Genomic DNA, 27417 nt, shown 5'->3' with positions numbered 1-27417 from the left:
TTTCCCATGCGCATGTGCAATCAACCCCACTTCCCTGCTTCCGCCCTCTCAGGCCTTGAGGGTGCGGCAGGTTTGCCCTCAGGTGAGAGGAGCTGGGCGTGGGTTCCTGGGCCTCCGCGCGCCCCGCCGGGCCGGGTGGGTTTGTGGCCCGAGGAAGGGACTCGAACGTCTCGGGAACTCCCCGCTCTCCCCAAGGCCGGAGCCCCGCCGCTTATGCCGGAGTCAGACGAGAACCTAGACCTGGCAAAGGCGGTTGGGGGCGGGCCTCAGACCCGCGGGCTCCGGGGACCCAGATGGGGCGAGTGCTGTAGGAAGATGTTACTTGTGGACTGGAGTGCGGAAGCTTACTGCAGCCGGCCCTGGGAAGATCCCTTGCTGGCGGCGGGAGGGTAATGTGCTTTAAGGGTATTGGATATAGACCGTCGAACTGGCATACAGCGCGCCCCGGTCTTAACCCTAAATTTAAGCCAGAAAGATCGGGTAGTTTCCTCCTTTGTCACTTGGACATAAGTCAGGTTCTCATCTGAAAATAAGAATATTAGTAAAAACTGCTTTGTGGCATTGTTCGGAAAGAGATAAGTCATCGTCTATAAAGCGTTTAGCCAAGTGCTAGTGGGTAAGCTCTAATAGGTACAAGGTATAAGCCAACATGTAGTATTGGCTTCCATCATACTTGGAAGACACTTTGTTCTTTTTTATTTAGTATTTAACTTAATCTTTATTGCCACCCTACTTACAGGTATAACCATGTAATTTTATTTTTTTAATTTTATTTTAATTCAATTAATTAACATATAGTGTATTGTTTTAGAGATAGTTTAGTGATGCATCAATTGCATATTACACCCAGTGCTCATTGCATCATGTGCACCCTTAATGTACACCACCAAGTTACCCCATCCCCCCATCCACCTACCCTCTAGCAATACTCAGTTTGTTTTCTTATAGTTAAGAGTCTCTTATGGTTTGTCTCCCTATTTTCTTCTTATGTTTACCTCCCTTCCCCTATGATCCTGTTTTGTTTCTTAAATTCTACATATGAGTGAAATCATGTGATAATTGTCTTTCTCTGACTATTTTCTCTTAACTATGATACTCTCTAGTTTTAGCCATGTTGTTGCAAATGGCAAGATTTCATTCTTTTTGATGGCTGAGTAATAGTCCAGCATTGTGTGTGTGTGTGTGTGTGTGTACACTACATTTTCTTTATCAATTCATCTGTTGATGGACATCTGGGCTCTTTCCTTAGTATCAACCATATAATTTTAAAAATAGAAAGAAAGCAAGAAGAAAGGAAGGAAGGAAGAAAGAGAAAGGAGGGAGGGAAGGAAAGAAAGGAAAGAAAAGGAAGGAAGGAGAGAAAGAAAAGAAAAGAAAAGAAAGGAAAAGAAAGAGGAAGAGAAGGAAGGAGGGAGGGAGGGAGGAACTTTTGGAAATGGCTGAAGATGATTTGGATTGTCACAACCGAGGAGGAGTGCTACTAGTGTCTGGTGGGTAGAGGCCAGAAATGCTGCTAGACATCCTACAATGCACAACCCCCATGTGATAAAGAATTATGCAGCCCAAAATGTCAGCACTGCTGAAGTTGAGAAACTTTGTTCTCAGTGAAAGTTTCAACTAAGAGGAATTTGTTTCCTAGGCCTAAGTCTCCATGTCTGGAACAAAGTAACTCTTGTGTGGCAGGCAGGAGAGGAGCTCTGGGGACAGGAGTCCCACCTGGAAGAAGAGCTCATCTGACAGGAACCACTCTCACCAGAGCTTCAGAACATGCAGAAGAACCTAGAAAGGAGTGGGTCCTAATTTGCTCCACCAGAAACAGTTCTAATTTCCTTGTCCAGAAAGAGCCAGACTTGGTGATGTTACCACATACAGAAGCTATCACAGACTGTATGACAGTGGAAACTGGACCAGCTTGCAGAAGGTGGTGAGCTGGGGTTGAAAGAGGTGAATGACTATCAGGCCATACATGAAAAGCCACAGCCAGAGCCAAGGAAATTCAGTCTCATTCCTTCTTAAAGAGCCCCCCATTTTCTTCATTTTTCCCTCTTTCCAGATTCTAAGCCACTCTCATGTGTGTCCATCACAAGTGGCATCTAGAGATATGCTGAGGCTTCCTTTATCCTGAACATAAAGAATTATAAAATGATGGTATTGGAGGGGATGTCTATCTTTGACTCTTTTGAAATTAAAAAAAAAAAAAAGAGCCTGAGATGTATGTCCCCTGGTCACCCAGGACAGAACGAGGAGCAAAGCACAGTGCAGTTCATTCTGTCACACATAAGTCACTAGAAGTGTCTCATGAAAAGTCTTACCAAAAGAACAAAATGATTTTAAAATACTTTGGCACTAAGCATCTTTTTTCCCCCAGAGTTTTCTGTTGATTTTCTAACTCAAAGTATAAATAATAGGATATTAATATTACCCTCTGTTTTAATTTTTTTGTTGATTAGTCAGAGGGAGATACACATTTTTTAAATGAATAAGAAATAATTTACAGTCACCAGTGAAAAACAACAGGGTTACAATCACATGATCATATCAGAGATGTATTACATATTCTGGGAGTGCTGTCTCTGTGTGGTGCTTCCTGCCCCTTAAGGGTCAACAGAACATTTTTCCATAGGGAGGCCTTTACCCCAGTGGGTGTGGTGAGATTTTTTAGGATACTGGCAAAAGCTCACCAGACCTCTCATAATTTCATTCCTCTTTCCTTATCCCCAGCTTACCCATCACAGTTCTCTGTACTCTCCCAACAACAGCAGAAAATGAACACATCTCAGGTGAGTTATTTATATACACTTTTTTTATAATGGATTTTATAGGTAGTTAATTAACATAGAAATGTAGAAATGGAAATGTATCAGAACTATTCAAGGAAGGTAGAGAAAAGCAGATGAGTAGTACAGCAGAGTTGACATGTGGATAGATGGCAGTCCTAGTAAGTTACAGATTTTCCAAAGTGTAGTGCAGATTTCTTTCTGATAGCCATGGCAGAGAGTCAGATATTTGTTTCAAGATTTGTGCTGATGAGAATCTTAAGCCTTCCTCATGGAAAATATCTTTGTTCATCTTCAGGTAGGTGATAGTGCAGATCTTTCCAATAACAACCCAGAAATAATTGTAGAATGTTTTTCCCACTTTTCCCCCAGTGGAAGTAAGGGCACATTGCCAAAGCAGGGCTTTTGTTAATACAGTTGTCCATCTAAATAAAACAGAAGAAGTAGACCTTTTCCTGACTATTCTTCTAGTTCCAGAGATAATACTTAAACTAACTAGAGGTCAGCATGAGTAGCTGGTACATTCATGTCCTGAAAATAGCTCTTTGTGAATATTTCTCTCAAATATGTGTCTTGAACAAGTTCAACAGAGAACTTAAAGTTCTGTTCGGTAGCAAATGCTGCCAACACTTTACATTCACATTTCTGTCTACTGCTTGAGGCCTTGGTGTCTCTACTCATATGCCTGTGACCTGCATCACCAGTGACCTAACTATAGTCAAATCCAGTGGGTCTTGCCTCGTCCTTACCTCATAGATCTGTCTGCAGTGCCTGACTGTGCACCCACTCTGTCCATCTGGAAGGTTGCCAGTGTTGGTGTCTGTGATGGCCTCTGCTGCCATCCTTCCTGTTTCTTTCATGGAATCATCTCTCTTTTGCCCTTTCATGTGTCTCATCACAAGTTTCCCTTCCTTTTTACTATTTTTCTAGATGGGCTTTTTGACTCATTTTATCCCCACTCTGGTTTCAACAATGATGTTTTTCCCAGTTTGCACAAAGGTGGCTCTGCAGCCCACTGTGACCAGTAGCACTTTTTAAAATTTTTGTTAATTTTATTTTATGTATTTTTTGAGAGAGAGAGAGAGCACATGAGCAGGGGGAAGGGTAGAGTTAGAGGGAGAGAGAATCCCAAGCAGACTCCCAGCTAAGTGTGGGGCCCTATGCGGGGCTTCATCTCACAACCCCAAGGTCATGACCTGAGCCCAAATCAAGAGTTGGACAATTAGCCAACTGAGCCACCCAGGTGCCCCACCAATAACACATTTTATGATGAGGGAAGCAATCTGTATCTGCGTTATCCCAAATGATGGCCACTACCCACATATGCCTGTTGAGAACTTGAAATGCAGCTAATTCAAGTTTTAAATAGTTACACATGGCTAGTGACTGCCATGTTGGACATAGTTGACTCAGCATCTCTGTATAGGTATCTGCAAGGTACCGCCAGCTCAACTGATTCAAAGTAAAAGTTAACATTTATAGCCCCATTTACGGTCCTTCCCAAACTAATTGCCCTCATCATTCCCTGTTAGATGATAATGTCCCAGTCAGCCAGACACCCAAGCCACAAAAGTACAATACATCCCTGTCTCCTTATTCTCACTGTCTCAACTCCTGCCACATCTGGTGTGCAATCATGTCTTGCTACTTATTTGTTAAAGATAACAGCCATTTTATATGGTCAAACCTAATGCACTTTAAATGCATTTCTCTACTTTATTTCTCCTACTGCTATCTCATGGTCTTGCACCTGAGCTGTTGGAATAGCTTCTCTTCCAGCCTGCCCGCTTCTCTCTTCACCTACTCAAGCACCTCTTCCACATGGGTAGTTCATCTAAATCCTAGGGAAGTAATATCTTGAACATGTGTAACTCATCTCGGTGGTTCCTCACCCCACACAATAAAATTCCTAGTTCCTCAGAATAACATTCAGGCTTTGGAGACATTACCCCTTCCTACTTCTTTTATTTTTAACTTTATTGGTGCTCTGAGTTTTTTGGCAACTGTTTATTGAGTAGCCAAGATGTTCCAAGTAAGTGACATGCACTTAACTTAAAAGAACTTAAAGTCTAAACAATACAGATGTTTTCTATACAAATAGTGGTCACAGTCCAGTGGGGAATATGACATTAAAAAATTTACTATGTAACTTTATTATACAGCAAAACCAAACCTCATTTAGTTTTTTTTTTGTTGTTTTTTTTTTTTTATTTTTTTATTTTTTTCAGCATAACAGTATTCATTATTTTTGCACCACACCCAGTGCTCCATGCAATCCGTGCCCTCTACAATACCCACCACCTGGTGCCCCCAACCTCCCACCCCCCACCCCTTCAAAATTCTCAGATCGTTTTTCAAAGTCCATAGTCTCTCATGGTTCACCTCCCCTTCCAATTTCCCTCAACTCCTTTCTCCTCTCCATCTCCCCTTGTCCTCCATGCTATTTGTTATGCTCCACAAATAAGTGAAACCATATGATAATTGACTCTCTCTGCTTGACTTATTTCACTCAGCATAATCTCTTCCAGTCCCGTCCATGTTGCTACAAAACTTGGGTATTCATCCTTTCTTTTTTCTTTTTTTCTTTTTCTTTTTTACAGCTTTATAAACATATATTTTTATCCCCAGGGGTACAGGTCTGCGAATCGCCAGGTTTACACACTTCACAACACTCACCATAGCACATACCCTCCCCAATATCCATAACCCCACCCCCTCTCCCAACCCCCCCCCATCAACCCTCAGTTTGTTTTGTGAGATTAAGAGTCACTTATGGTTTGTCTCCCTCCCAATCCCATCTTGTTTCATTTACTCTTCTCCTACCCCCTCAGCCCCCCATGTTGCATCTCCTCTCCCTCATATCAGGGATATCATATGATAGTTGTCTTTCTCCGATTGACTTATTTCGCTAAGCATGATACCCTCTAGTTCCATCCACGTCGTCGCAAATGGCAAGATTTCATTTCTTTTGATGGCTGCATAGTATTCCATTGTGTATATATACCACATCTTCTTTATCCATTCGTCTGTAGATGGACATCTAGGTTCTTTCCATAGTTTGGCTATTGTAGACATTGCTGCTATAAACATTCGGGTGCACGTGCCCCTTCGGATCACTACGTTTGTATCTTTAGGGTAAATACCCAGCAGTGCAATTGCAGGGTCATAGGGTAGTTCCATTTTCAACATTTTGAGGAACCTCCATGCTGTTTTCCAGAGTGGTTGCACCAGCTTGCATTCCCACCAACAGTGTAGGAGGGTTCCCCTTTCTCCGCATCCTCGCCAGCATCTGTCATTTCCTGACTTGTTAATTTTAGCCATTCTGACTGGTGTGAGGTGATATCTCATGGTGGTTTTGATTTGTATTTCCCTGATGCCGAGTGATATGGAGCACTTTTTCATGTGTCTGTTGGCCATCTGGATGTCTTCTTGCAGAAATGTCTGTTCATGTCCTCTGCCCATTTCTTGATTGGATTATTTGTTCTTTGGGTGTTGAGTTTGCTAAGTTCTTTATAGATTTTGGACACTAGCCCTTTATCTGATATGTCATTTGCAAATATCTTCTCCCATTCTGTCAGTTGTCGTTTGGTTTTGTTCACTGTTTCCTTTGCTGTGCAAAAGCTTTTGATCTTGATAAAATCCCAAAAGTTCATTTTTGCCCTTGCTTCCCTTGCCTTTGGTGATGTTCCTAGGAAGATGTTGCTGTGGCTGAGGTCGAAGAGCCTCATTTAGTTTTTTAAAAATATCCTCCTATTCCTCACTACATCATATCATCTTCTCATTGTCTTCTCCTAATTGACCTTTAGAACCACATCCTCATCCTATTCACCGGATACTATGAATTGAATTATGTCCCCACTCACAAGTTCATATGTTGAATCCCTCACCCACAGTGTGACTATTTAGAAATAGAATGTTTAAGAGGGAATAAAGTTACGTAAAGTCATAAAGGTGGGATACTAATCTAATAGGGTTAATGGTCTTTTAAAAAAAGGGAGAGAGAGAGACAGAGATCAGATTTTCTGTCTCTCCATACACAGGCACTAGGCAAAGGCCATGTGAGGACACAGCAAGAAGTGGCCGTCTATAAGCCAGGAAGAGAGTGTCTATAAGCCAGGAAGCCAGAACCCACCCATGCTGTTACTCTGATCGTGGCCTCTAGAACTATGAGGAAAAAAAAATGTCTACCATTTAAGCTACCCAGTCTATGGTATTTTGTTAGGGCGGCCTGTACAACTAAGACAGGTAGCTTTTTACTTTCTTTTTCTTTGTTTTCATTTATTTTTAATTGTGGTAAAATCCGGGTAACAAAGTTTATCATCTTAGCCATTTTTTTTAACTGTACAGGTCAGTAATGTTAAGTACATTCATATTGCTGTGCAGCCAATCTCCAGAACTCTTCATCTTACAGAACTAGAGCTCTATACCCATGAAACAACCATTCTTCATACCTCCCACCATTCAGTCTCTGGCAAATTCTACTTGTTGTCTATTAATTTTCCTATTCATATATGTAGAACCATGTAGTATTTGTCTTTTTGTGACTGGCTTATTTCATTTAACATAAAGTACTCAAAGTTCATGCATGTTGTAGCATGTATCGGAATTTCCTTCCTTTGTAAGGCTGAATAATAAGGCATTGTGTATATATGCCACATTTTTTTTTAATCTCTTCATCAAGTGATAGACATTTTGGTTCCTTTCACCGTTTGGTTATTGCACATAATGCTGCTGTGAACATAGGAGTGCAAACACCTCTTCAAGACACTAGTAGTCTAATGGATCTTTATACCCAGAAATGGAATTGCTAAATCATGTGGTAATTCTATGTTTAATTTTTTGAGGAGCCACCATTCCATTCCACAGTAGCTGCACCATTTTCCATTTCCCACCAGCAGTGCACAGGGATTCTGGTCACTCCACATCCTCGTCAACACTTGATGTTTTCTGATAGTGACCGTTCTAATGGATGTGAGGTCTGGCTCTTTACTTTTTTTTTTTAAAGATTTTATTTATTTATTGGACAGAGAGAGACACAGTGAGAGAGGGAGCACAAGCAGGGCTAGTGGGAGAGGGAGAAGCAGGCTTCCCGCTGAGCAGGGAGGCGAATGCGGGTTCCATCCGGAACCCAGGGATCATAACCTGAGCCTGAAGGCAGACGCTTAACTACTGAGCCACGCAGGCGCTCCTGGCTTTTTGCGTTTATGTGTCACGAGTTAGCTTTGGTTGCCTCATCTAGAAAACAATACTCTTTTCTTTCCCCTTGTCTCCCTCTGGGCTAATTTCCCTTTTCCAAATCTGTACAGCCCCAACTTTACTTCATACATTGCCAGAAGTCTCCTGATAGGATATTTGTCCAGTTAGACCATTATCTTCAAGGTCAGGAACTGCCATAGGTTCATTTTCATAGGCTTCATTGTAAGCCATCAGCTTCTCTAGTTGAGACTGCTTATTAAACTTTTTAAATAAAAGATTATTCCCTCTCTATATGGAACTGGGCCACTGAAAGTATTGGGGTTTCTATTATCAGAAAAATACCTCGTTTCTCACAAGGTAGAGCCCAAGTGGTTACTATCTTTTGTCCTAGAAACCTGTGCATACTTGTTCTGCGCATGACAAAGAGTCCTGTTCTTCTGAATGAAGGACTGTCCAAGAGGATGTTTTCCTGACACCCCTGTCTTGTGCTGTTTCTAAAATGTCAGTTAGCTGCCTCCTCTTTAAGACTGAGTCATTTCCATACTGTTTGTATGCTTGTAAGAAAGACTGAACTTCTTGTGGGCAAGTACAGTCCCCTTGGAGAAGATAATACATAGGAGGTGCTGGGAATAATGCGGAGATTTCTTCATACACTGGAAACAAGTTATAATTAAGGGAATTAGCTGATTAATTGATCATTTGAGTTGAATCAGTATCAGGGTTTGTAATTTGTCACAGAAAGGACAGATTGATGTTGTAGGCCTAGTTGGTCAAAGGTGGATAGTTGGGAAGGATTATGTCAGTCCTGAAGAATAGGTGGGATTTTAACTGGTGCAGAGTAGAGGGAGGTTACTGCATTTTGAGGAAACAACATGAAGGCCTAAACAAAGCATCCAAGGTCCAGTAAGAATCTTTGCATATTACACCTTGGAATTCCTCTTAGGGGATAATAAGAGAGATCAAGATAAATGTTGGAACCAGACTAGGTATATTAGTCTGCTAGAGCCGCTATAATAAAGTACCACAGTCTGAGTTACTTACACAACAATTTATTTCCTCACAGTATGAAGGCTCAAAATCCAAAATCAGGGAATGGACAGGGTTGGTTCCTTCTGAGGGCTGTGAGGGAAGAATCTGTTCCAGGCCTCTTTTCTTTGCTTATGAAGGGCTTTTCCCCTGTGTCTTCACACCATCTTCCCTCTGTACATATCTGTGTCCAGATTTCTTCTTAAAAGGACACTAATCAAATTGGGTTAGCACCCACCCTAATAACCTCAATGTATGCGTTTTGCATAAAGCAAAAACTGTGTAACACTAGAAGTCCTTGGATGCCATCGTTAAGGGTTTGGTTTCATCTGAGTTCTGACATAGAACATGGGGAAGAAATTCATGGAATAAAAGCAGTTTCATTTTTAATCTGGAAGTATGAACAGAATGTGAAAAATGTGAAAGGGGTAAAGTAAGAGTCAAGATGACTCTGGAGGTTTTTTTGGCACAAGGGCAGAATGGTGATGATCCCTGTTCCAGAAGTGTATGAGAGCTGAGACTGTGCACAATTTAGTATAGTTCTGAGTCATCTGTGTGTGTTTGTTTGTGTAATCAACCTTCCTCCTTTTTGCTAATTTTAATAGCTTTTTAATTATTAAAGAGTTAATCGTTTTTCTGACGTGTGACCTATATTTCCCTGTTTCATCATTTGTCTTTGGATAGAGTTTGTCTGCCAGACCAGGTTCTTTTCATTTTTACCAGTGACATTTTGGGAAATTTTTAAGTTATGGAAAGATACAAAGGGGTAATGTAATAGATATTTCTTACCTTCCTAAATTATTAACTATAAAATTTTGCTAGTTTTTCTCTTGTATGCACTCTTTATTTTTTTTTTATTTCTTTCTTTAACTGAGGTACAGTTTTAATACTAGTGAAGTGCATTCTTAAATATGAACTGGGTGGATTTTTACATATATGCACATATATACAGATGTAATTTACCACTCAGATTAAGATGAAGAACATTTCATCACCCTTGAAGTTTTCCTCCTTCCAATTTCCAGATAATAACTACTGCTCTGTCTTGCAGAGACAACTACTATTCTAACATCACGTCGGAAAAAAAAATAACTTCATTTTTGAACATTATATAAATGGAATCATATAATCTGTACTCTTTTTCAGAGGAAGGGAGGTCCAGCTTGTTTCTCTGTACACATCATTGTTGAGATCATCAGTCTTGCTATGTTTCACTACTTCCTTTTTTATTGCTGAGCAGTATTTCATTAAATGACTGTATGATGATTTATTTGTTTGTTCTCATGTTGGTGAGTTTTTCACTTGTATTTTCCCATTTGGGGACTGCTATGAATAAAGCTGCTGTGAACATTCCTGTGTGTCTCTTGGTATATCTTCATTTCTCTTGGTTATACCTAGAAGTAGAATGGCTGATTCATAGAATAAACATATGTTCAGCTTTAATATATACAACAATTAGCTTGCTAAAGTGCTTGAACCAATTTATACTACTCGTGTTCTAGCTGTACTAAATTCTCACCAACACTTGCTATAGTCGGACTTTACAGTCAGAGAGTGGTCTCTCTTTGAAATTAATAGTCTGCTTTCCTGTAATAAATACTAATTTCAGTACCATTATTTGTATTTTGGCCATGTAGATGTTCTTTTATGTAAAGTACCTGCTCAGTTCTCTGTCTTTATTAGATTCCTTGCTTTTATATTATTGATTAGTCAGTTTTTTTGTATTATCCACACAAGTCATTTGTCAGATGTGAATGTTGCAACTGTTTTTGGATTCTTTGGCTTGACTTTTTTTTAAAGTAATGTCTTTTGATAAACCAGGTTCTTAAATTTAATAAAGGTTAATATGAACGTCTTCTCTAATGACAGTTCTTTGTATGTCTCTTTGAAAGATTTTTCGTTCTCCAAGATCACAGATATTCTCCTAGTTCTTAGCAGATGCTTGATTATTTGAGCTTGATCCGCCTGCAAATGTTTTTGTGTGTGGTATAAGATAATTGTCAAGATTCTTATTTTCATGTGGGTAATAAGTTGCACTAGCACTGTTTGTTGAAAAGACTGTCCTGTGTCCACTAAATTGTAGCCGGGCCTCTGTTTCCAATCAAGTGACCATATATAAATATAGGTCTACATTTAGACTATATTCTCTTCCTTTGATCCAATTATTTGCCTTTTTCCTAGTATTTCACTGTCCTAATTACTATTGTATTACAGTAAGTCACGAAATATGGAAGAGTAAGGTCTTAAAGTTTTACTTCTTTAAAAAAATTTGACTAATTTAAATCCTTTGTATTTTCATAGAATTCCATCATTTTCCACAGAAAATCTGGCTGGGTAGTTTTTCAGAGTAGAGGCGAAGTCTTTGACGTACATGTTTCACTAGATTTATTCCTGCGTATTTGATTTATTTTTTTTAGTATTTTTTTAAGATTTTATTTATTGAGTGAGAGAGAGTGCGCGTACACGCATGCGCGTGCGCACACACACACACACACACACACACACACATACATGCATGAGCTGGGGGAGGGGAAGAAGGAGAGGGAGAGAGAATCACAAGCAGACTCTGTGCTGAGCATGGAGCCTGACATGGGGCTCAGTCTCACAACCCTGAGATCATGACCTGACCCTAAATCAAGAGCTGGATGCTCAACGAACTGAGCCACCCAGGCCTCCCTATTTTGGTACTATTATAAATAATACTGCTTTTAACATTTCATTTTCTAATTTATTGTTGCTTTATTAAAATATAGTGGATTTTTAATACTGATCTTATATCAAGCCATTTTGTTAAATTCACTTATTCTAGTAATTTATTTATAGATTCTTTTCGGTTTTTGGTTTTTTGTTTAAAAAAAAAAAGATTTATTTATTTATTTATTTATTTACTTATTTTATAGCAGAGAGAATGAGCAGGAGGGGCAGAGGGGGAGAGGGAGAGAGAGAGAATCTCAAGCAGACTCCATGCTGAGCCTGACCCGAGGCTCCATCTCACAGCCATCAGTTGTGATCACAACCTGAGCCAAAACCAAGGGGCAAATGCCACCCAGATGCCCCTGTAGATTCTTTTAGATTTTTAAAAATATGCACAATCATGTCTTTTGCAAATACAGACATTTTTACTTATTCCTTTCCAATCATTGTATCTTTAATTGGTTTTTAAGCCTTATTCTTGTCTTTCTAGTACAAGGTTGAATACAAGTGATGATAATAGAAATCCTTGTTTTATACCTCACGTGAAGGAGAAAATACTCTGTATTTCACCACTGAGTCTGGATTTAACTCTAGGATTTTTATACACACTGTTTCATAGAATAAGGAAGTTCTGTTTTTGGTTTCCTCAGAGCTTTTAATCATACATAGATATTATACTTTGTGAAATGCTTTTTCTACATCTAGTGAGATAATAATATAATTTTCTTCCTTAATTCTGTTAAAAGAATGAATTATATTGACTGATTTATCAGTGTTTAACTAATCTTGGAATCCTGAGAAAAGTCCCACCTGGTCAAAAAATACTATCTTTTAATGTGTCTCTGGATTCAGTTTGTTAATGTTTCAGTTAGTTTTTTTAAATATGCATTAGTGGAGAGATAATTGGCCTGAACTTCTCCTTTCATTGTAATGTCTTGGTCAGGTTTTGGCATCAATATTATGCTCTCGTGAAATGAGTTGGGAAGTGAGTCCTCATTTTCTCTTCTCTGGAAAATCTTCCTCAAATGTTTGGGAAGATATAACAATAAAGCAACCTGGCCTTGGGATTTTCTTTGTAGCTGGTTTTAATTATAAATTCAGTTTCTTTAATAGATATAAGAAAATCTGATTAATCCTGTTTTAATGTCCTTTTTTTAGTTTATGAAGATATAATTCACATGCCATACAATTCTTACATTTAAAGTATACAATTCAGTGTTGTACAGTCATCACCGCACTCAATTTTTGAATATTTTTATCTCCTAAAAAAACAAAACCCAAAAAAACTCTGTACCATTAGCTATCATCCCTCCCCCCGCCCAATCCCAGCATACCCCACCAGGCCAGAAACAACCACTAACTTTGTCACTATAGATGTGCCTAGTCTGCACATTTCAAATAAATGAAACCGTATAATATGTGAGAAAATATACAAAATGTGTTTTTCCTCTCCAATTTGATGTCTTTCTTTTTTTGCCTATTTGCTTGGGCTAGAACTTCCAGTGTAATAAATAGAATTGGTTATAGCAGGCATCCTTGTCATATTTTTTTTTTTATTTTTGGAAGAAATCATCCTCTTAGCATTGTGTATGATATTAGCCATGGATTTATCATAAGTATTTTTTTTCCAGTAAACTCTACCCCCAGCATGGGGTTCTTAAACTCACAGCCCTCAGATAGTCTCATGCTCTACTTACTGAGTCAGCCAGGTGCCCCATAAGTGCTTTTTATTGTGTTCAGGAAGTTCCCTTTTATTCCTAGTTTGTTGAGTGTTGTTGTTTTATCATGACAGGGTATTAGATTTTGTCAGATGCTTTTTCTGTATCTACCAAGATGATCATATGGTTTATTTCCTTCATTCTATTCCCGTAGTATGTTTCATAGATTGATTTTCATTTGGTGAGCCATCTTCACATTTCTGGGATAAATCCTACTTAGTCATGATGTATAATCATTTTAAAAATACACTGCTATTCTGTTCGCTAGTATTTTGTTGAGTTTTGCATCTGTATTCATAAAGGATATTGATCATTAGTCCTCTTGTGATTTCTTTGGCTTTAGTTCAGAGTAACTCAGAATAAGTTAATAAGTGTTCCCTTTTCTATTTTTCGGGAAGAGTTAGAGAAGGATTTGTAGTAATTCTTCTTAAACATTTGGTAGAATTTGTCAGTGTAGCCATCTGGTCCTAAGCTTTTCTTTATTGGGAGGTTTTTAATTACTAATTCAGTCCCCTTCTAGGGATCTGTTCATATTTTCTCTTTCTTTTTGAGTCGGCTTTAATAGTCTGAATGTTTCTAGGAATTTGTCCTTTTCCTCTAGGTTATCTAATTTGTTGGTGTACAGTTGTTTATAGTACTCTCTGATAGTCCTTTTTGTTTCTGAAATGTCAGTAATGCCCCCCACCTTCATTTCTTATTTTAGTAAATTTGAGTGTTCTTTTTTCTTGGTCTACCTAAAGATTCAGCTTTGTTTTGTTGATCCTATTATTTTTCTGTTCCTTATTTTGTTGTTTTCTGTTTGCTCTCATCTTTATTATTTCTTTTCTTCTGCTAGTTTTGGGTTTAGTTCACACTTATTTTTTCTAGTTCCTTAAGGTGTACAATTAGGTTATGGATTTGAGATTTTTTTTAGTATTTTACTTATTTATTTGACAGAGAGAGATCACAAGTAGGCAGAGAGGCAGGCAGAGAGAGGGGGGAAGCAGGCTCCCTGCTGAGCAGAGAGCCCTGATACCAGGACCCTCAGACCATGACCTGAGCCAAAGGCAGAGGCTTAACCCACTGAGCCACAAGCGCCCCAATTCGAGATCTTTTTATTTTATTTTTTTAAAAGATTTTATTTATTTATTTGAGAGAGAGAGAGAGACAGTGAGAGAGAGCATGAGCGAGGAGAAGGTCAGAGAGAGAAGCAGACTCCCCGTGGAGCTGGAAGCCCGATGCGGGACTCGATCCTGGGACTCCAGGATCATGACCTGAGTCGAAGGCAGTCGTCCAACCAACTGAGCCACCCAGGTGTCCCTCGAGATCTTTTTAAATGTAGGAGTTGCAGCTATAAATTTCCCTATAAGCACTGCATTAGCTGTATTTCATGAGTTTTGGTATATGTTGTGTTTTCACTTTCATTTGTCTCAAAGTATTTTGTAATTCCCTTCTTAGTATTCTTTAATCTTTGAGGAGTTTCTTTAGAGTGTGGTGTTTGATGTTCACATATTTTTAAACTTCCAGTTTTCCTTCTCATTGATTCCTTGTTTCATTTTATTTTGGTCATAGGAGATACTTTATATAATTTTAACCTTTAATATGTACTGAGACTTGTTTTGTGGCCTGTATAATCTATACTGGAGAGTTGTTCCATATGTACTTAAAGAATGTGTATGTTGCAAGTGTCGGCCTGAGTGTTTTTATAGATATCTTTGTATCTGTCTTGGTCTCCCATATTGGTCTTCTATTTAGTAGTTCTATCCATTTTGAAAGTGGGGCTTTGAAATCTCTAACTGTTATTATTGGATTGTTTGTCTTTTTAATTCTGTCAGTTTTTGCTTCATGTATTTGTATTTTAGGTATGTATGTTTGTCATTTTTATATCATCTTCATGTATTGGCACTTTTATCATTATAAAAGGTCCTTATTCTCTGCATTTTTGTCTTAAAATTTATTTTCTGTCCTGCTATAGGCAGTGCAGAGCTTTGTTGGTAACTGCTTACATAATATATTTTTCACCATTCTTAATTTCAAGCGTGGGTGGCTTAGTTGGTTAAGCCTCTGCCTTCAGCTCAGGTCATGATCCCAGGGTCCTGGGATGGAACCCTGCATTAGGCTCCCTGCTCCGTGGGGAGTCTGCTTCTCTCTCTCCCTCTGCCCCTCTCCACTTATGCTCTCGCTCTCAAATAAATAAATAAAATCTTCAAAAAAAAGTCTTTGTTTAGAAAGTCCAATGTCTGGACTTCCTCAGAGATAGTTTCTACACTGTTTCATACATAGTTTTGGGTTTGCTTGTTTTTCCTATGTATGAGCCATACTTTTTCACTTGTTTGTATGTCTTAAATTTTCATTGCAAACTTGACAGTTAAAATATAAGGTGTCAATTTATCATCCAAATACCACTCCACAGCAGCTGTCATTTGTTTAGTGACTCTGTTGAATGGATTCTGTACAACGTATATTCTTTGTCATGTGTAGCTACCGAAGTCTTTGCTCCATTAGCTAAATAGTCAGCTAATAATTGGACAAGGATTTCCTTAAGTACGTGTAACCAGTAAGGTTTCAATCTTTGCCAAGATGCTCTCTGTATAGGTTGGCGAATGCCTTCAGCAGTTAGCATGGCATTTTACTATCTTGTTTTCACTTTCAATTTTCTTTCACAGAGCCTCAAGGTTAATGAGAAGCAAGTTTAGTACTTTCTCAGATGTTTCCTGAATATGCACATAGCCCAGGGCATGTGTGCCACCTTCTAGATTCCCAGATAGATGTCTGAGCTTTTCAAAGCCCCTTCTGTATTTATCATGCTCCAAGCTTTTTAATTAGACTGTTGTTTCCTTTAATTGTTACAAACTGCCTGAGGTAGCCCTGATGGTAAAGAATATCCCATGGGTGTTTTTCTTTCTTAACAAATTTCATTCCCCCAGAGAAAATGCTATTTGCAATGGGTAAGCTTTGAGTTATGTCAGATGAAGACAGTTTTATGAATGGGATGTTCCACGAAGCTACCAGACAGGCCAAATAGTGACAGTTTTCTAGGGCTTATCTTCCAGTTTAACCTCACTAAGAACTTGCATCTTACCATTTAGATATTTTATTACTGAGGAGAGAGAAGGCTGATGGGTCTGGGTAGCATTTTGGTAGTATCTGCTTCTGCTGTCCTCTTACTGCAAGGGGATACCACCAGTGGCCTCAAGTTATTTGTTTTATTGACCTTTCCCTAAATTAGATCTAAGTGGATTTAAGAAATGACTTTTCTTCCCCTACACTAGCCAGTATCACATGGAATAGGAAAGGACTTCCCCAAAATTCTCCCCCACTCCTCTCTGTGAACAGACTATGTTCCTGGAGAAAATAATCCCAAAAAGGTAGAAATCATATATATCTGTGACACACATGATCTCGGCCTTTAGCAGGTTGTTAAAGTATTTCTAGCTTTATCTTTCTATCATCTTATATGAATTTTGGTAGTATATGGTCCAGTAAGCAAACATGTGGGTCCTGATTCTCCCTAGAGATACTGTCTTTTTCCTGATTTCAAATTGCTTATTTGTTAAGCAATTTCATTTCTCTGATGGATTAAAAAAAAAAAAAAAGACCGTAATTTTCAATCTGCCTACCTTTGTTTTTGTTCGTATTGCTCTTTTCAGCTCTCTGCATCTCTGAGCTAAAATCCAAAGCCACACTGTATGTTTGTAATCTTTTCTAATTTGGTGAGACTTACTATCTTTATTTTTTTTAAAGATTTTATTTATTTATTTGACACACAGAGAGAGATCACAAGTAGGCAGAGAGGCAGGCAGAGAGAGAGGGAGGAAGCAGGCTCCCTGCTGAGCAGAGAGCCCGATGTGGGCCTTGATCCCAGAACCCTGAGATGATGACCTGAGCTGAAGGCAGAGGCTTAACCCACTGAGCCACCCAGGTGCCCTCTCTTTATTTTTAATATGCAAAATAGACTAGAAAATAATTTGTTATGATTATATTATCCTATATGTTTCAGTTACTCAAATTGGTTATTGATGTCATTTAAACCTTCTATGTCAGTGGTCAGCAAACTTCATCTGTAAAAGTCAGGTACTAGGCTTTGTGGGAGATGTGGTCTCTTTGAAAATACTTTTTCTACAGTTGTAGTGCTGTGGCAGCCATAGACAACACATAAGCAAATGAACGTGACTGTGTTCCAATAAAAGCTTACTTAAAAAACAAAACAAACAAACAAAAAAAGCAGCAGGCCAGATTTTCCCTCTTGGTTACTGCTGACCGCTTTCTAAATTTCTATTGGTGTTTTCAGTCTGCTTGCCCTGTGAGTTGAGAGTTGTGTTAAAATTTCTTATAATTTTATAAGACTAATATTACTATGGATCCATCTATCTCATTTTCTGTCAACTCTTGTTATATATAGTTGATTCTCACTATTCACATGGTTATTTTCTATAAAATCTCCATGAACACTAAATTAGTAAATACTGAATCATTGCTTCTAGGGGAGCAAGTTCCTTTGAGTTTCTAATCAAAACATTTTAGTCAACCATTCAATATACAACCTTATTTTATGTGTGTTTAAAAATACCTTATTTAGGGGCGCCTGGGTGGCTCAGTGGGTTAAAGCCTCTGCCTTCGGCTCAGGTCATGATCCCAGGGTCCTGGGATCAAGGCCCACATCGGGCTCTCTGCTCAGCAGGGAGCCTGCTTCCTCCCTCTCTCTCTGCCTGCCTCTCTGCCTACTTGTGATCTCTCTCTGTGTGTCAAATAAATAAATAAAATCTTTATTAAAAAAAATACCTTATTTAATATAATGTCTCTTGAACAAGAACTAAAGGGCAACAGCACCATAATTAATGCTCAAAGTTTATGTAACAAACTTGGTCTCCCTGAGGGATATAACAACCTTCTTGTACTCAGGAACACTACACAGCATTCCTGCATTACACAGGTGGGGGAACACAAGAAAAAAGTCACAAAAATGGAAAGAATGTGCTAAGTAGTCTGCAAAAAGAGCATTTGACAAGGCATTATCTTGCATTATCCAGCATTATCCAGCTGGGAAAATGTGTTGGACACTCAAATCTTCTACCTTTCGGTGAGTGTCCATAAATATCGCAAAATAATGAGTATTTAGGTTAGAAGTATATTTTAGTGAGGTGAATTTGCAGGTACAGAATCTGTGAATAAAGAGAATTGACTATATTTGGAAGCTAGGTTTTCAAATGCATACCAATTTATGTTTTTTATATTTTCTGTTAAAAGGATCATAAATAGTTACTATATATTATCATACTTTCTTACCTTTATTGTTTTTATGTTAATATAACCAACTTTCTTTGGCTCATAATTATGTATATTTTTTTCTGTCCTGTTATTTTCAATCTGCATATATCCCTCTCTGTTAATTGTATTGTCTTTGTTGTTTTTATGCTGTTATTCTATTTTTTAATTGATTGGTTAGTCTAAAAGTTGGCCAATTTTGTCCATAGTTGATCAGATAGTTAATGTTTTCAGTTCTTGATAGTTATAATGTCTCTGATAGAATTACTAGGCTCTGGTGTTAGAGCACAAAAGCTACCATGAACAATACAGAATAACTGGGTGTGTGTGGTTATTTTGCAGGAAAACTTTATTTATTAAAAAAGTGGCAAGCTAGATTTGGCCACAGGTAATAATTTGCTGACCCCTGCCCTAGAATATGCCCAGGGTAGTATATTGGGGTGTTGAGTAAAAATTGTAGGAAATTTAGTCATTTTTGCTTAAAAATTTTTTTAAACAAAGTTTAGTATACTTACAATATGTGGATAGAACTCACAAATATAAAAATTAAATTACAGATATTTTTACTCATTGAATACCTCCAAAATGTAAGTTAAAGTTAGATTCAAAATATGCATCCTTTGTATTCGTTTGTTTTAAACTCTTTAGAGTGAGCATAAGAATTGTTTTTAGGGATATTTTCTCTGTCAACTAATTCTGAACCCTTCAGATTGAGCAGAAGTGTCCTGTTGCAGGCATCTGTGTCATTCAAGGACGTGACTGTGGAATTCACACAAGAGGAATGGCAGCAAATGGGTCCTATTCAGAGGACTCTGTATAGAGATGTGATGCTGGAGAACTACAACAACCTCCTCTCAGTGGGTGAGCGTTTAAGTGTAACTTACCCTCATCACAGCAAATAAAAGGCATTTCCTTTTTATGCATCAATACACATGAATATTTTATTTAGATTTTAGTGTTATTGAGACATTTCATTCAGAGTATAAAATTAAGCCCTTTTGAGGAATAAAAGAAGTGTTTTGATGACTTGCCATAATAAGTTCAAATCAGGGTCTTCAGGGTGCTGCTTCTGAAGCTATATCTTTTAACGCTCTGGAAACTAAAAAGCTCATCATCCATCCTAAATACACCATTGTTCCCTGTTTACAGGGAACTGCATTTTCAAACCAGCAGTAATCTTCAAGTTGGAGCAAGGAGAGGAGCCTTGGTTCTTAGAGGAAGAATTCTCAAACCAGAGCCACCGAGGTGAGTTCCTGAGCACTAGCAGACCGAATTCTCTTGGGGTATTTAAGACTCCAGAAGGTCCGTTTGGCGTTAAACACCTTTGTATTTCAAGACTTTTCTTTTAGGCTCGAAGGCAAAAAAAGCACCAATCAAAAGAAAATGATTAATAAACTTGACTACATTAAAATTGAGAACTTTGTTTATAAAATATACTGTTAAAAGGAAGCAGAATATGTGTATAATACAAGTAACCTGGAAAGGATAAGTATTGTAAAAATGTAAAAACTTCTATAAGTCAATGTAGGAAAAGGTGACATCCCAATTGAAAAATAAGCAAAAGACTGAACAGGAACTTTTAAATGGCCATTAAATCCTTGAAAATGTGTTCAGTCTCTCATTAGCTTTCATGGAATGCAAAGTAAAATACAAAGTGAGATGAGAGACACATGGTATGATGTGACATTAACAAGTTTGGCAAAGTCCTGATGAGGATGTGAACTATTAAAGGATCTTACTTACTGATGGAAAAAGTTATCAGATCAGGTTAAAGTTTTCATAATTTGTAACTAAGGAATTCCTTTCCTAACTATAGACCCTATAGAAAGGCATGATTATATTCCCTAGGATGAATAAAACAATATTTACTTATGGCAGTATTGTTTATTTGTGTTAAAAATTGGGCTCATCAGCAGTAGAATAAAGAAAGAGTTGTATTCCTTAAGCGTTAATTCAATATATAATCTTAAGCAAAAGAAATCAAACAATATAAATAAGCATGTCTGGTTGCATTTATTAAATGTCAGAAATTCAAAACTCAGTTATATCTTTAGGAATTCATATGTTGATGGTAAAACCACACAAAGAAAATCAAGGAAACAATTATATAAATATTAAAAGAGTAGTGAATTCTTTTTTTTTTTTTTTAAGATTTTTATTTATTTATTTGACAGATCACAAGTAGACAGAGAGGCAGGCAGAGAGAAAGGAGGAAGCAGGCTCTCCGCTGAGCAGAGAGCCCGATGCGGGGCTTGATCCCAGGACCCTGGATCATGACCCGAGCCGAAGACAGAGGCTTTAACCCACTGAGCCACCCTGGCGCCCCAAGAGTAGTGAATTCTTAAGAGTGAAGGAGTTGTAACTGGGCAGAGATAAGTAGGGATTTTTGCAGAGCCATTTTTGTTTTCTGTTTCTTGACATGGTTTCTTTTTTTTTTTTTAATTCATGTTAGTTAACATACAGCGTAGTATTGATTTCAGATTGACATGGTTTCTAATTATACTAGTGTTCACTCAGTACTGTTAAATGGTATATATAAGTTTTATGCAGATATAAATTATGTTTCATACTTAAGAGAGTGAAGAGATGAACCAAAGATAGTTGTAAATACATAAAACCTTCAAAGGACAGCCATCTAGAATGCATAAATGATTTGGACCTTTTTTGAGTGCCATCTTTGCAGCAAGGCCTTCCGTGATACCCCCATTTAAAATCACACCCCTTGGGGCACCTCACTGGCTCAGTCAGTAGAGCATGCAACTCTTGATCTCAAGGTCATGAGTTCAAGTCCCACATTGGGCATAGAGCTTACATACATACATGCATACATAAAATACATATACCCCTCATGTCAAATTGAAATGTGGAAGTTTAGGATGAAGTGATCAAGTTCACTTATCATTCAATTTTTTTTTAAGATTTTATTAATTTATTTGACAGAGATCGCAAGTAGGCAGAGAGGCAGGCAGAGAGAGAGGAGGAAGCAGGCTCCCCGCTGAGCAGAGAGCCCGATGCGGGACTCGATCCCAGGACCCTGGGATCATGACCTGAGCCAAAGGCAGAGGCTTTAACCCACTGAGCCACCCAGGTGCCCCACCATTCAATTTTTTGTACTAACATATAATGTATTAATTTGTTTCAGGGGTACAGGTGTGTGATTCATCAGTCTTACACAATTCACAGCACTCACCATAGCACATACCCTCCCCAGTGTCCATCACCCAGCCACTCCATCCCTCCTACCTTCCTCCCCTCCAGCAACCCTCAGTTTGTTTCCTGAGAGTAAGAGTCTTTTATGGTTTGTCTCCCTCTGGTTTCATCTTGTTTCATTTTTTCCCTCCCTTCCCGTATAATCCTCTGTATTATTTCTCAAGTTCCTCATATCAGTGAGATCATAATGATAATTGTCTTTTTCTGATTGACATATTTGACTTAGCATAATACCCTCTAGTTCCATCCATATTGTTGCAAATGGCAAGATTTCAGGTTTTTTTGATGGCTGCATGGCATTCCATTGTGTGTGTGTGTGTGTGTATACACCACATCTTCTTTGTCCATTCATCTGTTGATTGACATCTAGCTTCTTTCCATAGTTTGGCTATTGTGGACATTGCTGCTATAAATATTGGGGTGCACGTGCCCCTTTGGATCACTATTTGTATCTTTGGGGTAAATACCCAGTAGTGCAATTGCTGGGTTATAGGGTAGCTCTATTTTCAACTTTTTGAGGAAAAAATACTGTTTTCCAGAGTGGCTACAGCAGATTGCGTTCCCACCAACTATGTAGGAGGGTTCCTTTTCACCATATCTTCACCAACACCTGTTGTTTCCTGACTTGTTAATTTTAGCCATTCTGACTTAACCATTCAGTTTTGATAAAATAAAGGTTCCACAGCAGGAATTGAGCAGTGAATCTAATTTAGTTGCAAGAATAGATTTCCTTTTATCAGTTTTACACTTGTTTGTATTTCTGTGACTTATGGCTATAAGATGGGTTAGATCCTGAACTATAAACTTCTTCATTTAATTGTGAGGAAGGTTGTACTATCAATTTTGATTTGATGTTGAAGAATTGAATGGAAATAAGGAATAGCAAATTGAGTATTCTATCGGTATAGCCTAGGTGTGTAGGAGTGTAATATATTTCCTCAAAGCAAACTCTTCCTCTGTTGGGCCTAGTCTATCAGTGTTCATTATCTCCTAATTCTTCTGTTACTGTACTTAAGTTTATATAGTCCCATTGTGTTCATCCCATTATCTGGTTTTTCTGTTCCCTAAATTAACCACTCCAGTAAAAGTCTTATTTCTATTCTTTCTCCACCCCAATAGGAAAATGCAATTTATCACAATCCAGATACAGATATGTATGTATTACCAGTTTTCTCTCTCATTTTCACTATATCAATATTGTTTTTTTAAAGGAGGGTGAGAGAGGGGTACCTGGGTGGCTCAGTTGGTTAAAGGAGGATGAGGATACACACACACATAAATTATTTGATCTTGGAAAACCAATAAATGAAATGCAATGGATAGGCTATATATTTCCCACCCATAACAAATGTAAGGTTTATAAGGTGTCTTCAATTTATCTCTGTTTTAGAAGATTACAGAGATGATGACCTGATGAAGAGGAACAAGAAAATCCAAGATAAACACTTGCAGGAAATAATATTCATCGATAATAAACCATTGACTATAAAAGAAGAGGAAGTTTCGGGGAAACAGTTTAATCTGTGCATAGCTCCTGTTTCAACAAAAATATCCTGTAAATATGACTCATGGGGAGTAAATTTGCAAAATATTTCCCAATTTATCATCAAGAATAGAACCTATCCAACAAAAAAACCAAATTGCTATAGTGTATGTGAAAATTTGTCTTTCAAAATTAAGTTTGAGAGAACTCATACTGGAGAGGAGTTTCATGAATATAATAAAAATGGAAAAGCTCTCAGTTATAAGGAAAATCTTCCTGAGAATCAAAAGTGTCAAACTTTGGAACAAGCTTTTAAATACGATGGAACTGGAAAAGCCATCTATGATGAGGCTGCTTGTGTTTCATGTAAGAGTATGCATACAAGAGAAAAATCCTATAAAGATGATGAATTTAGGGGGAAAAGTGAAAAAATAACTGTCTTTGACTATAAAAGAACTGGGATTGGGGAGAAATACTCTCCTCTTAATCAGTGTGGGAAATCCTTCTGTGGGAAATCAGCTGTCAAGGAATACAGTAAGTTTAATATGCCTGTGAAACATAATGGATATAATGCAAATGGAAATAATTTCAACAGGAAGTCACACCTCACTCAACTTCAGAGAATTGTCACGGAAGAGAACCCATTGGTATGTAATGACAGAACACAAACTGGGGATACATCCTTTGACTATCATGAAAATAGGAAATCCTACCAGGTGTTAGCCCACAAAGTACGCCGGAGAACTCACTCTGAGACAAAACCCTATAAATGTAATGAATGTGGTAAATCCTTCTTTCAAAAAGGACATCTCATTCAGCATCAAAGAACTCACACAGGAGAGAAACCATTTGAATGTAATGAATGTGGAAAAACTTTCTCCCAGAAGTCACACCTTAGTACACATCGGAGAATTCACACAGCAGAGAAACCCTATAAGTGTAATGAATGTGGGAAAACATTTGTCCAGAAGTCAACCCTCAGGGGACATCAGAGAATTCATACAGGAGAGAAACCCTATATGTGTAGTGAATGTGGGAAAACTTTTGTTCAAAAGTCAACCCTCAGAGATCATCATAGAATTCACACAGGGGAGAAATCCTTTCAGTGTAATGAATGTGGGAAGACTTTCGGTCAGAAGTCAAACCTCAGGATACATCAGAGAACTCATGGCGGTGAGAAAACATATCAATGTAATGAATGTGAAAAATCCTTCTGGCGAAAAGACCATCTCATTCAACATCAGAAAACACACACAGGAGAGAAACCATTTAAATGTAATGAGTGTGGGAAAACTTTTGCCCGGACATCAACCCTTAGAGTTCATCAGAGGATTCATACTGGGGAGAAACCATTTAAGTGTAATGAATGTGGGAAAAAATTTGTCCGGAAGGCAATCCTTAGTGATCATCAGAGAGTTCATACAGGGGAGAAACCTTTTCAGTGTAACAAATGTGGGAAAAGTTTTGGCCAGAAATCAAACCTCAGAATACATCAGAGAATTCACAGTGAGGAAAAATCTTATGAATGTAATGAACTTGGAAAATTGTATAAGAAGTCAACTCTAAATGTTTGCCAGAAAATTCAGGGAGAGGGAAAACCCTATTGATAATAATAAATATGGAAAATCCTTCTGTCTGGAAGACCAAGCCATTTGACTCCAGAAAACCCACACATATAAATATGAATGTAGGAAGAATTTTATCCAAAAAGCAACCCTGAAAGTCTATCAGAGAATAGACATAGGCTGATATTTCAAAGCCCTTTTGAAAGAAGCCATGCCCTTTAGATAACTCAGAAAATTTCCTGGTCTCCCTTTCCTCCATGTAGGTCTTTGGACTGTGGATGCTCATGTTTTATGCCACAATCATTTGTGACAAAAGACCTCACTGACACTACTAGGATGCTGTCAGAATAGCCTTGAAGTTGTAAAGTATCATGCTTTAACACAGCTTTTACACAGTAACAGCCAGGGTGCCTGAAATATGTGGAACAAAATTCTCATTCACATCTTTACCTTTTGAACATTTTGTGATTGAGCAGTAAGCTTGATAATATTGAGCTCTAACATGTTTAAGTCTGTTTCCTTTTGAACATAATTTAGCCATCCCTCTACTGGAGAGGTAGAAAGTTATTATGTAAGCCAAGCTTATATCAGTCAGTGGGTACAACACTTATTAAAGGGTTGGTGTTGTGAGGAATCCCTAAAAGATCATCAGAGAATTCAGTTTTTTAAAAATCTCCTTTCAATGTAATGAAATAGATGATATCACCTGTTACAGGGCTTTCGATGAACTTAAATTATTGGAAGATTTTGGGCTGAAATGTGAGCACACCTCGTGCAAGTAAAGTAAATGTTTCTTTAATGTCATGAAGCCACTCATACCTCCATATACCCCAACACCAGCTGTTTTAAGGGAAAGCTTCCTGTCTCCAGTGGGGACCCATGGCCATTGGCACCCACCCAAGTATTTGGGGGAACTTTGAGAGAGGAAAGGGGCTCAAACTTACGGCTTTATGGGATACAGGTGCCCAAATCAACATCTTACCACTTCACATGGAGGTAGGGAGTATCTAGATTTTAAAAAATGTTATTAGGGCAGGGGTTACAGTAGGCAAAGGAAATGAATGTGAGCCTGTGAATAAATGGGGCCCTTTTGACCAGTGCAGTATACTGTGGTTACTTCTAAATCTGAAAGTGTAGTAGGAATGTGTTATATGTTATACTTCCTACTTCCCATAAGTCAGAAGGGATTCTTCCAGTCAGAATTGTGTGTAAAGAAGATACCTTTGAGGTTCCACAGCCTTTAATGACCACTTTGTGCTTCAGTCTCTGTAACTAGTCATTCTGTTGATTGGAATTTCTGGCAAAAGGAGATGCCCTTGGGGTCAGGGAGAAGGGTAGTTTGACTTGATACCCTAACAAGGCTACCAAGTATACTCCTTTTGTAAAGCAGCTGTTAGCTTACTCTTGGGCTCAACTGCCTAACAAAAAGGACACAAGCCTCAGGTGTAAAATGTACATGGTATACTTAAGAATATAGCTGCCCTGGTCCCAGCAGTATCTCAGCTGTATATCACATTGCAGCAGCTGCCCCTTACAAGGAAATGTATCCCCCACTCTTGCCTGATGCAAAGCTGCTGGCTTAATAGGGCCCTCAATTCATAGAAGTTACTCTAATTGGGCCTGGTTCACTGACAGGCTAGTGGGAATCACTGAACACTGACTCTTCAACCTTGAAGACCCCAGAATTGATTATGCAGACCCCAAAAATTATGTGGCTGCTCCTTTCAATTGGCAGGACACAAGGATGTTCTCAACACTGGCAAATACTCCATTTGAAACTTGTGGCATTTTTATTGATTCTGGTTCTTATTGTGCCTCACTGTTTGACACACTGGTAGTAAAACTACAGGTTGACAAAAGCACTCCTCTTTGGTGCTGTGAACTGTGGGGGGTAGGGGGAGTCAGCTGCTAATAAGCACACCTGAGTTGTTAAACTAGATGCCCTTGTTAAGTAACTATTCTATGATAATGATGACTGGAATCAAGCCGTTGAGCAAGCCTCCGCTATCCTGATTGTCAACATTGCTACCTGGATCCATCATTATACTGACAGAGCAAAGTAACCACCATCTTAACTGCAAGATAAAAAGGACACAAGCCTCAGGTGTAAAATGTTCGTGGTATACCAGTGCTTCCTTTGATGTCATTTGACCTAAGAATCTACATTTTTCGCCTTCTGTATTAATATCCAATTCCACATGCCATTTGATAATTCACCCTTTCCTACTGATTTTAAATATGTTCATATGCTAAATTGTTTTTTGTAAAGATATCACACAAGACTGTTCATGACCCATTCCCTAGATTCTGTTAGCAGCATATCCGCTTTTGGGGAACAGGGCTAACATAGAACTCATATGAGCCAAAATATTCTATCTTTCTAGCCTGATAGTGAATTTTTCACTGAAGAGTGTTTCAATCAGGAAAAGGAGAATACCTCCTAGGACTTTGGAAATGGAACATCACACACTAGAGCTGCCAATGCCCTTGCCAAGATGCATCTG

The 27417-nt window shown here is 38.3% G+C and overlaps 1 protein-coding gene across 17 annotated transcripts; it reads left to right on the top strand.

Annotated features, from left to right (window-relative positions):
- ZNF510 (zinc finger protein 510) lies at nt 1-27417 on the top strand. 17 transcript variants are annotated; one of them, XM_047699220.1, is made up of 6 exons: nt 15-82; nt 1640-1789; nt 2722-2780; nt 19390-19516; nt 19805-19900; nt 23256-27417. In XM_047699220.1, the coding sequence occupies exons 2-6, from the start codon at nt 1768-1770 to the stop codon at nt 24953-24955; spliced, it is 2004 nt and encodes a 667-aa protein (XP_047555176.1). In that variant the 5' UTR covers nt 15-82; nt 1640-1767; the 3' UTR covers nt 24956-27417. The 17 variants fall into 17 exon arrangements, with proteins under 17 accessions (XP_047555186.1, XP_047555175.1, XP_047555176.1 ...); XM_047699223.1 differs by lacking the exon at nt 15-82 and adding an exon at nt 229-307 and having other exon boundaries at nt 1640-1921; XM_047699228.1 differs by lacking the exon at nt 15-82 and adding an exon at nt 229-307 and having other exon boundaries at nt 1640-1921; nt 19365-19516.

This window comes from Lutra lutra, chromosome 13, assembly GCF_902655055.1.
Source record: "Lutra lutra chromosome 13, mLutLut1.2, whole genome shotgun sequence".
Lineage (NCBI taxonomy): Eukaryota > Metazoa > Chordata > Mammalia > Carnivora > Mustelidae > Lutra > Lutra lutra.
The sequence above is the reverse complement of the archived record's forward strand: the minus strand, read 5'-3'. Positions and strand labels throughout refer to the sequence as shown.